The sequence below is a fragment of the Pocillopora damicornis genome, chromosome 7 (genome assembly GCF_964200805.1).
Source record: "Pocillopora damicornis chromosome 7, jaPocDami1.2, whole genome shotgun sequence".
Classification (NCBI taxonomy): Eukaryota; Metazoa; Cnidaria; class Anthozoa; order Scleractinia; family Pocilloporidae; genus Pocillopora; species Pocillopora damicornis.
The window spans coordinates 1,218,727-1,233,459 of NC_142676.1; the positions used below are offsets into that span (position 1 = coordinate 1,218,727).

Genomic DNA, 14,733 nt, shown 5'->3' on the forward strand with positions numbered 1-14,733 from the left:
CATGCATTTTCTCTCCCTCTTTGGTTGAAGTTGAAAAGTTAGTACTGAAATCTTCCTCTGGACTACCGTTTCGCTCAGCTTTAATTTCATTAATGTACTTATCATGCTATTTATCCAATAAGTTTTGTACTCTATTTCCACTCTCCCCTTCCAGATTTATTTTCATCCCAATTTACCTTTTCCCAGGAGAAATCTCTCTTAAAAAGGCTGAGTCAAGTCAAGCTTTTTACCCTCACGAAGGATGAGAACGAGGAAATTTGACATATTCCAATAATGATTGTGTGAGCTTTAAATGGTTTGACTGAAGAAGACAAGTAGAACAAATGTAAATACAGCCTTTTACCAATTTAATAGCTTATCTTTGAATGAGAAACATTTAATTTCTCTCCAGAAATAGAAAGATGTGAAAGTCTATTTAGCTCTTAGTCCTAAATTACAAACAACATATTAACAAAATACTAAGCTCCTCAATAATTAACACCAGACAAAAAAAGTTGTATTTATATTGATGACATCCTAATCTGCTTAAGTATTTCAAATAACTAAATCCACTTTCCAATTTCTCTTTTTTGCCTAAGGTTTTTTTTATTGGCCAATAAAATGTTAAAAAATTAAAAGCAGCCTCTTTTACAACAAAGATATGTTGATAAAACTGATTAAAGTATCTTCAACAATAAACATGACCAAATCAATTGACCACACAAACAAATATTACATTAACAGTAACACTGCCAAGGCTCCAAGCTTAACTCATTACAAGGCTGCCATTTGGCCACCTGAAGTAAAATAATGGACTGCAGATTAAAAAACAAAAGCAGATTTAAAAAAAACAAAAGCTTGGTCACCAACCAGGGGACATTTTGTGAAATATCTGAAAAAATCTTCTGTTAACCACTGCAACCAAAATCTCTCCAAAGCACTGGTAGTCTGACGTCTTTTAACAAAACTATTCAACATGATTAATTGCTTCTTTCTTCTGCTTCACAGAGCAATGGTGGCTCATGTGGGTTTGTGCTATTCTAATGAACAATTCTTCACTTGCATGCAAAAGTTCTCAATCACAAAAAAAAAAATGTATAACAAGGAAGTTGAAAAAACCAGTTAAGAAAAGTACATTATAGCTTTGCCACAAGTTTAAGGCATCCTTACTCTTAGAGCTCCAAAATTCAAGTCTAAACCAACACCATTACCTTAGGAGAACAATCAGTCAATTTTCCTTGTTCTATGCAACTTATTGGAATATTATGAAAGCTCAATTTGGCACTAATCAGTAAATCAGCACTAATCAACCCTAACCAGCTACCAGCTAATTTTTCTTGTCCTATGTAACTTGTTAAAATATTATGAAAAGTCAATCTGGCATTAAGAGAACTCAATTCCAATCACATATCTAGACCTACAAGCAAACTCAATACCAATCTACAACCTCAGGCCAGATTAAAACATTGAAAAAATCACAGCCATTGGCTACACATTCTTGTAGTTATATCCAAAGAGAAATCACAACCCTTTACTCCACTCAGTGGTTGACAGGTAACTCCTTCCTACATTAACACTAAGTTTAAAGCCAGCTTAAGACGACAACATATAAGCTATAAGCTCAAGGATGTTTCTCTTTAGTAACCCCAAATTCTCTGAACCAATTTACACCAAGATGCTTGGCAATTTAAAGGGAAAATGCAAAACAGTTTTTAGGGGTTAGAGTATTTAAGCAGCCAGAGGCATATCCTGCATCACCTGTATCTTCAGGGTTTAGGAAAATTTGACATTGGTTAGAAAAACAAATGTTCAAATTCACCTCCAGACTCTATATGGTAATCATCAAAATCACTAGCTGAATTCCAATTCCAGTCAAAACTTGAAGTTTCACTATCACTGTCAAAATAGGCATCATCCTCATCATCAGAATCTCTCCAATCTGCAAAGAAATCTGTTGGCCAATATTCTTTACACATTCTTTGTAAAATCAGTTGTGGTAACTTAATGGTTTGGAGGTTAAAGGAGCCTATCTTGTCACTTATGGTGAGGTTTTTCACTTTCTGCCACTTGTTGGACCTTACATTGTACTTCACAGCATCGCAGGAGAAGGATGTGGTCTCAGGTTGGAGAGGAACAGTAACCTGGTTTTTAACAATGATAACATTGTTGACTGGACAATGAGGGTAGGGCAGTTTTGCAATGGTGTGCCATTCGTTGATTCTAGGGGCATACACCTCGCAGCTGGTGGTTTGAACTCCACTTGGATCAATTCCTCCAATGGCATAGATCTTGTCACCCCAGAACACGCACCCTGGCATTGACCTGGCTTCTCTCAAATGAGCAACATAAGACCAAGAATCCTTATCTGGGTCATACCTTTCAACACTAGAAAGTGTTGTATTTCTATTATAACTTGTCCCTCCACCAACAATGTAAATGTGAGACTCAGTTGCAACACAGCCAGTAAAACATCTGGGTGTATCAAGTCCTGCACAAGTACTCCACTCATCCAATTCTGGATTGTAACACTCCACTGTACCACAGCAACCAGATGTTTGCCATCCACCAATGTAGTACAAAAGCTCATGAAAGGCAACAAGGGATCCCTTCACTCCGAGTTTTTTAGAGGATGCTTTCACTTTCCATTCAAGTTGAACTTTAACTCCTGGTGTAGAACACAGTTTCTTTGTGTCATCTAAACACATGGCACTGACCTTCTTCACGCCCTTAGTTCCATACTTTTGTTCTCCTACTAAATACAGGGTCCGTCCAACTACAGCCAAATGTCCATCGTACCCAAAGAGTGACAAGTCTGCCATGGAAAAAAGCTCCTTTTTTTTGAAATCGTAACAAAATGCCTTACGGCAGTCTCCAGTTCCAACTCCAACAAGAACATCATGCATCTCTGTTGATGGCCTCACCTGCTTCTCTAAAACAGATTTCATATCCTTTGCTTTTCTGGATTTCCTTGTCCATGTTCTCTTTTTCACTTTCTTTGGGGCAGGAACAGTGAGAATTTTAGCTGCCTTCAAAAGTGGTTCTTTGCTTGACTGAAGGAATCCTTTTGGAAGAGAACCCATTCTTAAGTGCTTCAGTAGCTCCGGTAAAGCAGGGGCACGATTGGCCTCATCATGTTCAACCCACTTCAACACACATTGATAAACCTCCTCCTCTTTCTCCACTTGAATCTCATCATCAGAAATAAAGGACACCAAATCATTTTGCAGAATCGACGCAAATTCTTCATTCTTTACTACAATGGAAAAGTTTACCTTGATAAAATTCTTTGCCTTTCTTGCCAGCACGTCCGCACCAAACTGCTCTGCTACCTGAAGAATGCTAAAACAGTTCTCACTTGTAAGCTGTTTGGAGAGCAAGTCTATACAGGCGTTCTTCACTGGTATTACAAGTAAGAAACTCGACGCATGTAGCAAATCTAAAACGTTGTCCTCATCGACGAGGATTTCACGGGTATAAAAATAATCGAGAATAAGCGACATAGCTGTAAAACTAACTGAATACAGGCTCAAAATCTTTTGGCTTGATTCCTTCATACCGCTACCGAACATGGTGTAAAAGAACTGGCTGTTGGCCGCCAAAACACAACGATGTGTTGTCAGCTGACGTCCCTCTACCTCCAGGATGATATCGCAGAAACCTGCTTCTCCTTCGACTCTTAATGCATTTAACAAAGATAAAGTATTGCTGTCTCTTCCCTTGAACATAGTTCGGCCAGGAACATGGGAATTAGACTCCACGAGTCTCTCATTGTCTTGTAGCTCGAAAAGATTCGCTACACTCAGCCTGTTTTCGATTTCACTGGCGGTCGCCATGTTGGTTTGAAAGATGTAGCGCAATGAATGGCGGGACACAAAAGCAGGTTTCTCGTGCCAAGCTATCGATTTCCCGCCAAAATAATTTCAAGCCTGATTTTCCAAATAATCATAACCATCACAATTTCCTCAAACATGATTGGTACATTAGCTGCTTCATTTTTCACCAATCATTCTGTAGAGCTGTAATCAGACAGTTGAAGTAGCCAATAATTCTGAGTTCACGCAGCTAAATCCACCACATTACGGAATCGCGCCCATTGAAAAGCGTCGCCCGAGAAAAGTGGGGTACCCATGATGCTTTGCGGGCGCAATGACCTAAGAATGAGGTTGCAAACGCTCACCGCCAACTTCGGTCGCTTTAGATCTGAATTGACAAATTCCCAAACGGGAGTTGTAAAATTTCGCTTTGCGTCTGTTTAGAGACAATGGAGATACAATTGTAGCAATTAGCATTGTTTCAAAGTGACGAAATGCTCTTTTCGTCGGTAAAGAGCGAGGGCTGCGTTTGCATATCAAAAGAGCGTGAAGTGTTCATCCGTAAGCTTATGAGCGTGAGCGTGCACCTACGTGGAGCGGGAATCTACAACGTATACTTAAGCTTTTCGAAAAGTAATTAGACTACCGACGTGTTATCTGAAACTGACGGCAATAACGGGCCAAAAAGAAAGGTAAAATTCCGCACAGCCCCACACTACATTATACGTTCAGTTCTTGGATAGAGTGACAAAAACAATACTTTACCATTGGGAAAACAGATTTGTTTTACGATAGTATGGGGCAGTACGGAAATTTTACTAAAAGGAATATTTCTGTGATGTTTTGCTTTCTTGGCGAAGTTGATGGTCGAACCTCGCAAATCTGCCGCATTTGAGTCTTAACACAAATTGAAAACCCGGCATTTGAAAGGTAATTTAATTTTACATCTGACCGATTTTTAAACAATATAACCTAATCAAGATAACGCCACTAATTACGTCTATTCTTCTTCGATGAAAAGCGCTACGTTTCGGTTGTCTGCACAAGAAACAATACTTTCGAACACTGCGTACACGGGGGATTACATGATTGACAGTCGGATTGACAGGCCTGCGTGAAGTTACGCATGCTCTCTTTCTCTTTTCTAGCTTATTTGCATTTTCCCGTGCGACGTTTTTCAATGGGCGCGATTCTGTAATGAATCACAGAGTTAATCACAATAGCCATAGCAACAGCAACTTATCTTAGAAAAAATTCAGGAATTTCCCAAATAGAGAAATTTTCTTACTTTAGATATTGTCTCTACCAGAGATATTTGACCTAAATGTATTTGTTGTCACGGTTATGATTAATTGGTAACAGGGTTTCTTGTCGTCCAGTTGTGTCTGTAATCATACTCGTGATTGATGAATTGGACTCCCATTTCGCGGTCGTCCAATTTTGTTAATCACTCGTAAGATTACAGACCGAATTGGACTCCGCTCGGTCCTGTTACCATTATCAGCACATGCATAATTCGCATGAAACGAGTTATTCAAGGAGAGGATGGTTTTATGATACACCTTTGGACTTCAGGTCGTTTTGGGCAGATAGAATAAAAATAATTCACAGGAATAAACACCCAAAAGTGCAATCAAACCTGTATGGTCACACAGGCGGAATGGTGGGCTTACCGCTTATTACAGGTTCGACAGAGTAGAAAACGATAAAAAGTGCCTTTTTATGCCATAATTGTCCGTTTAATGTACAAAAACTCGCAAGGTTCGGGAGAGAAACATGGATTATATTTTACTTGAAATATCCTTCTTAATTTTATTTTAGTGGTTTCGCCTCGAGTGGCCGTTCAATACAGGTGGGAGACAAAACAAAAAGGCCGCTAGAAGTCACTCAAAGGTTGCTTAATAGAGGTGAAAATTACAATGATTAGGGGGAAACAAATTCGGGTCCTTGACAAGCGACCGCTTTACGGGATGACCCATTAGTACGAGAGTACAGGTTAGACTGTAATCTTAAAATGTATCGTACCTCAATACTTCGACCTGCGTGACTCACTTACTGTACAAAGTGCGATGAATGGCCTACTTGTAAAGAGAGAAGCGACAGTGATTTCCTCTGCACCGAAAGCGGTCGTCGAGAAAAATCCTCATAATGCATTTATGGGCAACGTCGAGCTTGAGGGGTGGTGTTTTGGTCTGGAATGGCCAGTGACATAAACAATTAGCTGATTCATGCAAAAATTGTCAAGAACCACGAAAGCAACTAAACGAAGGTGAAGGGCCGTGGCAGAAACTTGGTCTTGACTTATTCGAAACTTGACTTAAATTTATCTGCTAACAACCCTTGCGAGCTTCGGGTCCTTCGGCGGTGAAGTTCGTTTTATGCAACCACTCGGCTCAAACCCAGGTTGAACTGAATGGTGACAGAAACAGCCCTAATGTCTGTGACACCTTTTTTTGGTGGTTTCTCAGAGTTATTGTAACAAACAACACACTGATTTTCCGTGCATAGAAGTGTTGTTTTATTTTTTTATAGATCACGCAACAAGATGATCAGTACTATGAGGAAAGTGGATTTTGCCAAATGAAACAGAAGCAATATTTCAACAATGTACGAGCAGTTGTTTCAGAATTAAGGTAACTTCTTCTAAAGAAAGGTCTCTAATCTTTTAATGCATGCCTTAAATTCACAGCAAAAATATTTTCCATCAAAAGCCAAATTAGTAAGGGTTCAGAAGTGACTCTCCAAAGTGTTATCAGGTTTATACCCTGTCTTTATGGATCATTTCTTTCACCAGTTCTGCGTGTTGAAATTCAGTTGGGTCTGTACACTGGAACTCGATATTCAGTCCAGTGAAGCTTTTCTTCAACGCATCTTTTGAACTGGCGTAAATCATCTTTTTGCCGATTGCAACATCATCATTACACCTGTTTAAGAACAAGAAATGGGCAATCAAACTCTAATACAAAAATGAGGAATTGTCATGTCTTAGCTAAGTGCGAAACTCATCTACCATTTAATCATCTAATCATCACCATTATTATTATTATTGTAAAAGGATAATAAGGAATGAAACGTACGTATTTAAGTCTTAAGGTGGAGGAAACAGATTGTCTCAGTATTTTTGAAGCAAGGAGTTCGAGCGATCATCAAAAATAAATCGTACACACCTCAGGTGGATCAAAAAATTTTAAGTTCACGGACCACCAAAAGAAATACGGATTGATCAGGGAGGAACAAATCTTTTTGAAAAATTAAAATCCCGGCGCAGAAAAACTAGATTTCCAGCGCTTCTTCGAAGTTAGATACTCCGTACTTAAAAATAAAGATAATAATAATAATCATCATCAAAATAATGGTAATGACTTCTCAACTTTTTTTATAGTGCTTTTACTACTTGAATAAGAGTGCGCAATTGCTCTTTACGCTTATTCAAAAAGTTTTCTTTACAGAATTGGATGTGTTCACAAGTATCGGTTGAGTCTTCTTTACAAATAAAAATTCCTTACAGGATACCAAGAAGATGAAACTATAAAAGATGTGGCAAAAAAGTATATTATACTCGCACGAAAGGCATTAGGAGGACTGGATATACAGCAAAATTTTTTTTTGAAAGAAGTCTTACCAACTGATTAATGCTAACTTCTGCGCTGTAGTATGATTCGGTCTGGTGAAACAGAAGTCAAAAAGTATGTAACGAGGTTCGTTTCCAAAAGACTTTTTCATGCTGTTGAATATGTCCTCATTTCGGGATTCAGAGCAGTTTAGAGGAAGTTTATCTCCCAAGGTTTCCACGACGATCTTCTTTTTGTCTTTGATCATCATTACCACGTATGCATGTCTTTTCTTCAGCTTGATGTCATTAAAAGCATCCATGACAGCTTGGTCTACTTCCACCCCAGAAGACTGAAAACACGAAAATTAAGTATCGAAAAGTATTTCATCTGATATTGTGATCTTTATTACTGGTTTCTGAGTACCTGTAGCAAAGTTTAAGTTCTTGTGCCTCCACCTCGTGTCTCTGATCGCAAAAGAAAGATTCTTCCACAGCAAATTACAAGCTAATGCGGCGCTTAAGATTTTTAAGAAACTAATTTCAAAACTTTGTTTCACCATATCAGAAAAAGGTACTCACCATGTTCTTTGCAGATCAAATTCACTCTGAAACAAAAAGAAATAAAGATGAACTATTGTAAGTCGTGTCCCAAATTTTAATTCCAATTACGCTTTTCGAATTTATTAACAAAACTGTAATTGACAAAGTAAGGAAAAAGTCGAGAAGTTAATTTTGCAAAATGCTGAAAAATCATTTCATCATCTCTTGCGAAATGGAACATACGTGGAATTTCTAAGGTAATAGACTAGATATTTGTAATTTAGACACCATAAGCTTTGGCTCGACGAAATCTTTTTGAAAACACCTTCCATGTGCAGTGCACTTTGGTTTACACCGCTGAATCAGGGCAAAACACCATTTCCCCTAAAATGCATTTTTCCTAGTACTTCACATTGTCCGAAATATCCTATTATTTACTTTCTTTCGAATGCCTAAGACTGCTGAAGCTTCCGGACACTTGCTTTACACTTGCTCTAAACTCTTTTAAATATACTTTGAAGTATAGGATGAGTTTACTTGAATCTAATGAAAGAAAAAGTGGCCTACCTTTTAATTCGCAGGAGTAGTAGTTTGTTAGCAAAGACTGTTGTGTATCTGTGACGTATGTTTATCGAAGATTCAATTAATCAGTGAAGTCAGAATGGAAAACATCTGAAGTTGAACTTAAATTTGCTTCATAAGTGAAAAATTAATGGTAATTGGTTTCTGAGGTAGCTTTTCAGTCTAGTTTACAATTTTCCCGCCACTGCTCGGCGCGCCTGCAGCCAAGTCTCTCCTGATTGGAGAATTTAGATAAAAGTGGCTTGCTGATTGGTTGGTTTTCGCTTTGCATCAAAACGCTCTCTTTATTTTAGTCCTTCTCACAGCTTTTCATTGTTCGTGACTTCTGTTTTGGTTTTTCTTTCCTCGATCAATTTTTGTATCAAATTTTTCTCGTTGTTTTATGTTTCTTTGACCTTGTAGATTGCTCACCACTGTCCTTATTGATTGTAAACATTTATATACCAAACCATTTTAAAATCCATTAGTTTTGAAAGTTGAAACGGGGGGGAAGGGATGCTCAGCTGAGCCTTCCGGCTAAGCGTCCAGCTGTTTCTAAGAATATTCATAATGGCGTCCTCTAATAACAAAAAAATGGCGGGTAACATGAATTCGCTTTGCTGCACATATTTAAAATTTTAGCAATGTACACACTAGTGAATCGAGACGAGGAGAGTTCAGTGTATAATTGTGTTAAAAACCTGTTATTAGAAGGATCATCGGAGATGACGAAATGGAGAGAAGTTCATCAAGATTTCGAACGGTTCAACTTGATGTTTGGAGAGAGGAAAAGGAAAGGACTAGATTATACAAGGCTAGGTATTTACATTTGTATTAAACCCTGTAAAGATCAGACCAATTCCTTCATGTCGTTTTACGATGCACATGGTTGAAAAGGATTTGAGGCACAGAATTGTGCAACATAATGTTACACCAAATATTGAGTTGCAATTGGTCTTTTAGAGAAATATAGACCGTGCAGAATTGAAGCATCTTCTTACCTAGATCTGACAAGGTTATAATGAAACACAAAGGCAATAAACAAGGGGATAGAAATGTTCACATAGGCTTCTTTTGATTTTGGTTTGTAGGTCATGTTCCAGGGCTGTGTCAAGCAGTCAATTACTACAGAGGTTCTGAAAATCTTCTCTGTAAAAAGGTACCTTTAGTGAAGTAAGTGGATTAAGTTGGATGATATTGCATTTGAACAAATGAAAGATGAAATCATGCAGTTTTTACAAGGAGTGCCATTTGCTCAGTTTTTTGGCTTTAGTAATCAAATTTGTAACAGTGACTTTTTTGAATTCACTAAAAACACTTTGATTAATCAAAAGAATTCCCCATGTGTGTAAATTCCTTGAAAAAAGTAGGCTCTACTGGCTGTAATGTAAAGGTAAATTGCAATTTTTTTCCTTTAGGTATGTTAGATCAATAACACAGAGTGAGGCTGAAACTTATCAATGGATTCCTGTTTCCTTTATCATTTTACCTGCACAACTTAAATCAAAATCTGACTCAAGAATGAAATTCAGTGCAAAATATGTGGATGAAAGAGAGAAGCTTGAAGCATTTGCCAACAGCCTTAAGGAGAAAGTCTGGATTGCAAAATCTTCATCTGGAGCTAAAGGTGACATTGTTGTTGCGTAGACTTTTTGAAACAAGTGGAGTTATATATAGCTAATTACAGGTAGTTAAAGGAGGAGGAGAACCAACACTCAAGTCAAACTGTATAAAAATTTTTCATTTCATTTTCTCAGGTTGTTTTCTAGTAATCTCCAATGTAATGTAAACAATCCCTCTTTTCTGATGTTTACCTGACAAGTGAATTCTCAATGTTCAGATCAAATATTGAAACTACCTCTAGGAAATATTAAAATATTATTTTAAGCCCTTCAGTAGATCTTAACATAAAGATTCTAACAAAATGTTTCACCAGAAATCAAGTGCTGAAGGAATCAGAATTAATATGAATTTTATACTTCTATATGGTCATAAACTAGGGAAGGACATTTTCATTTCTAATGACATAGAAGAAATTGTGGCTTTTGTTGATGAGCAGACACAAGGATTTGTGGTACAGAAGTACATTGAAAACCCTTTGTTGCTGGATAAAAACAGAAAATTTGATATAAGGTCAGTGCTGAAACATTGTTTTATTCCATCTTTCACTTAGTGGCACATTGTAAGTCTGTGTAAAGAACAGAGATGTTAGGTGTCATCTTCGGAAACTCATCATTATCTTTCACATTAATGGAAGATTTCTTACAGAGTTTGATTGATTACTCTTCACTCAGAAACATCAAATGAATGCTAAAAAGGATGATGCACAGTCATATTCATTTAAATATCTCTCCCACAATGTTTAAGTGGATCAATTGAAATCAACCGATCAATAAAATTGCACAGAATAACAATAACAATTATATTTCAAGATCTTTAAATTTTTTTTTTTTTACTAACTTTCAGGTGCTGGGTCCTCCTGGATCATACATACACCATTTATATTTTCTCAGAAGGAGTCCTAAGAACCTCATCTGAACCATATGATGTTGATAACTTAAAAAATATCACTAGTCATCTGACAAATCATTGTATACAGGTGAATAATGTGTACTTATTGACTGAGTAGGAGGGCTGGATGTAAGTTTAGACTGACTGCATGACCAAGAACCAAATGTTTCCCCTTCAGCTTAGCCCAACTCAGTCTATAAGGATTTGATTACATGACCTTCCATCTTTCTTTTTCCTCCATTCTCCTCTTCCTTCCTTTCTCCATTCTTTCTTTCATGGGCATTTTAGCATTTTTCCATGTAACACAAGTTTCTTGGACCAGGTCAACTTTTTCTGTCTCTGCCTTCAGTTTCAGTATCATTTTAGTCCAGTTTTCTATATTTGTGGTGTATCTGACAAGGCAAACCTGAGTTTAAAAAAAAACCTTTAAGCCATCAGTGTTGCTCATAAGGATAATTTGCAGGCACAGACTACTCTACTTAACACTACTTGATATTTTTAGGCTGTCTTCCTCTCAAAAAGTTAAATCCAATCCTCTGCAGTGTTAGTTATTTATTCTCAGGAGGAATACTCTGGTAATTTTGGACTATATGAAGAAGGAAATGAAATGTTCTATGGTGAATTTTCAAGGTAAGAACCTTTTGTGTTAATAATCAGAGGTATCTGTTGGGTTTTATATAATAAGCTCAATTATGCAAGCATTCTGATTGGTTCTTACTTCTGATGTATTGGAGGACAGACATATAGACGATGTCATCATTAAAACTTTTTTTCCGTATATTTTAATTCTTTATTATATAAAACAAATAGATTCCGAGTTGCTGTGTGTCTGTTCAGTAATAGATCACAGAGGACGTCAAAATGTGGTAAGAACATCAGTGACACACTCAGCTGCGCCTCGTGTGCAACTTTTTTGTTCTTACCTCAATTTGATGTCATCTGTGATCTGACTGAACAGACGCATGGCAAATTGGAATCTATTTGTTAAATAGATTTAAGATACCAAAAAATAATAATAATGCTAAATAAATAAGAGTAAATTGCAATTGTATTGGTGCAACATGCACTTGCTGTCTTACTAATTTTTGAAAACTGTAATTTGTCTTTGGTAAACACCTTCACTTCTGCTGACTTGATGAGTGTATAAATTTCATTTGCTAGAAGCATATTTTAGGTCATATTTTTAATGTCTTAGGATTCAACCTTACTAATTATTGCCATTATGTTCTATGTATATAGGTATCTAGAGGAAACTTTTGGTGTTTCTCTTGCTACGACAATCTTACCTCAGATTAATTCCATTGTTAAGAAATGCCTGCTTGGGCTCAAAGAGGTGAGAATTCTTGATAGTATGACAATGCTTGTTGTGATTTCTGCCTCAGTCAGTGTAAATGTGACCTACATCTTAAATGTTAAATAAAGACAATAGATGTTGTGATTGTCAAGGGTTACCTGGTTCATGATGAAAATGTGTTCTTGAATTGTCATGGTAAAGTAAACCAACATTTAAATGAGCTGAGTTGTGAAATGTCAGCCCTTGGTGGGACAAAAGGAGTTTAAACGACTGTGAATATATGAAAGTCATATATTTGAATTGTGGATAAAAGAAGGCCTGAAAAAAAAATTCAGGCCTGTACAGGATTTGAACCCATGACCTTTGCGATACTGGTGCAGTGCTCTACCAACTGAGCTAACAAATCCCGTACAGGCCTGGATTTTTTTTTTTCAGGCCTTCTTTTCACTACTGCTTAAGTAGTGTTCATAACTGTGAAGATCGCTTTCATATCCACAAAAGGAGTTTAGATAGGTATAAAACAGCTTATTTTCAGCTAGGTAAATTTGAATTGAATTTGATTAAATTTGAAATCCTCATTGTGGTTATTTATCAATAGAACTTGAAACCAAATCTTGAAATGCTGGTATTCTGAGCCTTGACTTCTGTTTAGAGCTGAATTATTAATCAAACAAACTTATTTAAAGTAAAATTGTATTAAATATTCAGGAATTGACTACGGAAGGTTTGAGTTATCACAGTTTTCAACTCTTTGGGTTTGACTTCATGATTGATGCCCAGTTTCATGTCTGGCTCCTGGAAGTAAATGGGGCTCCTGCTTGTGCAAAGTAAGTACCATTTGTTGCAGGAAGTGTTCATTACATATAAAATTGCCAATTGTGTGGTTTGATCTTCTATGTGAGGTAGATCCTGATAAGGACAATATTATTGTCAGTGAAAACTATTCCCAACAACAGCTATTTTCAGGGACAGAACTCACTAGGATGATTGCACTTCCTGATCAATTTGATCATTGTGTGTGCAGGGCAATTTTTCCCAGCAACTCATAAACTGCAACTACTTTGCAAATTACTTGACTATGCGAATCTTACAATTCAGATTTGCTAAAACGTGCGACCCCGAAGAGTCTCCCGGGAAAAAAATATTTTCAAGACCACGACTTAAGGCGCCTGGAGATTCGCAACTGAACGGTGCCTCCAATTGCATATATCCGGTGCGCTTGTTAACAAGAAATTTCACTGCTTAATATCAACAGCAAGTATGGATTTAGTTGTTTAAATAATAAAAATGTAATACTTGGTTTAATATCGCATAATTTTTCTATGCTAACAGAAGGTTTAAGCACATGGATAATTATCTTGGTATGGCGCTTTAGCTTGATCAAAGTATTTCTGGAAACTGGACTCCTCTTCTGTGATATTTTAGGGCATTATTACCAGACCTAGCTCAAGACCTTGTGAGAAAAGCCATAGACCCTCTCTTTCCAAGAGATTCTAGAAACGACGAGCCTTTTGAGAGTGATTCGTCAGAGAGCAAGACTCAAGATACGACAAAGGGACACTTTGTGATCATTTGAAAAACATTTCGATGTAACCTCACGCCTGAATCCTGCTTCTGCCGTACAGAACATCCAACGATCACACTCGTTGATTTAACTCACCAACTGTGTGAAACACACCATAGAGAAGGAAACTCATGAGTTTGCTTCGAGATGCTGATCGTCTAGCTTAATAGGGCAAATTGCGGGTTTCAGCCCCACATCGGTTTCTGAAAACGAAACTTTAATGTGTAACATTAAGGGCTGCAAGCTACGAAATAAAAAGAAAGGCCGTGTCGGCATTGTGTTTTTGTGAAAGTTGCATAGAAAGTAGGCTACTGCAGCAGCTACCCATGGTTATTCTTCCCTCTCAGCTGCCAGTTGTTTTAAATGTCGACTTAGTTGGACTAAGCCGTTTGTATACAATAATTTGCACCTAATGCTTGAAGATTCAGACACAACAAATTTTCCAATCATTGTTCGTGTTCCTTCAAACCATTCTCACATGTTATAGTAGGATTAAAAGTCATCGGTCTTAAAGTACACTAGTAAAATGTCACAGGGTCTGCTCAAGCATAGTACGTCAAAACCCATAAAGTACAAGAAACAGATAGAAAATGAGACTGGTCAAGCTGCACGAGTTTGTTGTCACTGCTCTTCCACCATGGCTCCTTCGTCGTAAAAATGCAAAAAATGCGACGAGAACCCTTCCTCGTGCGAGCCTTGATATGGGCTCCGAAAAAGGGACATTGATCAGAACTTTATGTGGTCAGCTCTCCTTGGCAGTCATGACGAATTCGCTGTACCTCTGGGAAATTCAGTAAAGCTCCTGATTGAGTCACTAGCCGCATCTGTTTATCTTTCTTCTAAATCCTTCGAATCGGACGATGCATAAAGCAGTGAATAGTATTGAAGGCGCGCTCTGATTGAATACTCAAACTTAGAA

General features: G+C 37.4%; 3 protein-coding genes and 1 long non-coding RNA gene across 5 annotated transcripts; 2 read left to right on the forward strand and 2 right to left on the reverse strand.

Moving 5' to 3' along the window:
* Positions 1–330: 330 nt before the first annotated feature.
* On the reverse strand, positions 331–3,947 carry LOC113674427 (uncharacterized). Its single transcript, XM_027190907.2, has one exon. The coding sequence runs from the start codon at positions 3,810–3,812 to the stop codon at positions 1,773–1,775; it is 2,040 nt and encodes a 679-aa protein (XP_027046708.2). The 5' UTR covers positions 3,813–3,947; the 3' UTR covers positions 331–1,772.
* Positions 3,948–4,059: 112 nt separating this feature from the next.
* On the forward strand, positions 4,060–6,451 carry LOC149041954 (uncharacterized). Its single transcript, XR_016188213.1, has 3 exons — positions 4,060–4,721; positions 5,613–5,698; positions 6,324–6,451. It is a non-coding gene; the product is annotated as an uncharacterized LOC149041954 (long non-coding RNA).
* On the reverse strand, positions 6,286–8,673 carry LOC113674429 (cofilin/actin-depolymerizing factor homolog). Its single transcript, XM_027190910.2, has 4 exons — positions 8,452–8,673; positions 7,924–7,949; positions 7,414–7,694; positions 6,286–6,715 (listed from the first exon to the last, which is right to left on the reverse strand). The coding sequence occupies exons 2-4, from the start codon at positions 7,924–7,926 to the stop codon at positions 6,550–6,552; spliced, it is 450 nt and encodes a 149-aa protein (XP_027046711.2). The 5' UTR covers positions 7,927–7,949; positions 8,452–8,673; the 3' UTR covers positions 6,286–6,549.
* Positions 8,674–8,733: 60 nt separating this feature from the next.
* LOC113674428 (tubulin--tyrosine ligase) lies at positions 8,734–14,087 on the forward strand. 2 transcript variants are annotated; one of them, XM_089211615.1, is made up of 9 exons: positions 8,734–9,264; positions 9,537–9,618; positions 9,864–10,072; positions 10,446–10,578; positions 10,912–11,044; positions 11,519–11,586; positions 12,196–12,289; positions 12,959–13,077; positions 13,676–14,087. In XM_089211615.1, the coding sequence occupies exons 1-9, from the start codon at positions 9,090–9,092 to the stop codon at positions 13,824–13,826; spliced, it is 1,164 nt and encodes a 387-aa protein (XP_089067741.1). In that variant the 5' UTR covers positions 8,734–9,089; the 3' UTR covers positions 13,827–14,087. The 2 variants fall into 2 exon arrangements, with proteins under 2 accessions (XP_089067741.1, XP_089067742.1); XM_089211616.1 differs by having other exon boundaries at positions 10,476–10,578.
* The last annotated feature ends 646 nt before the right edge of the window (positions 14,088–14,733 follow it).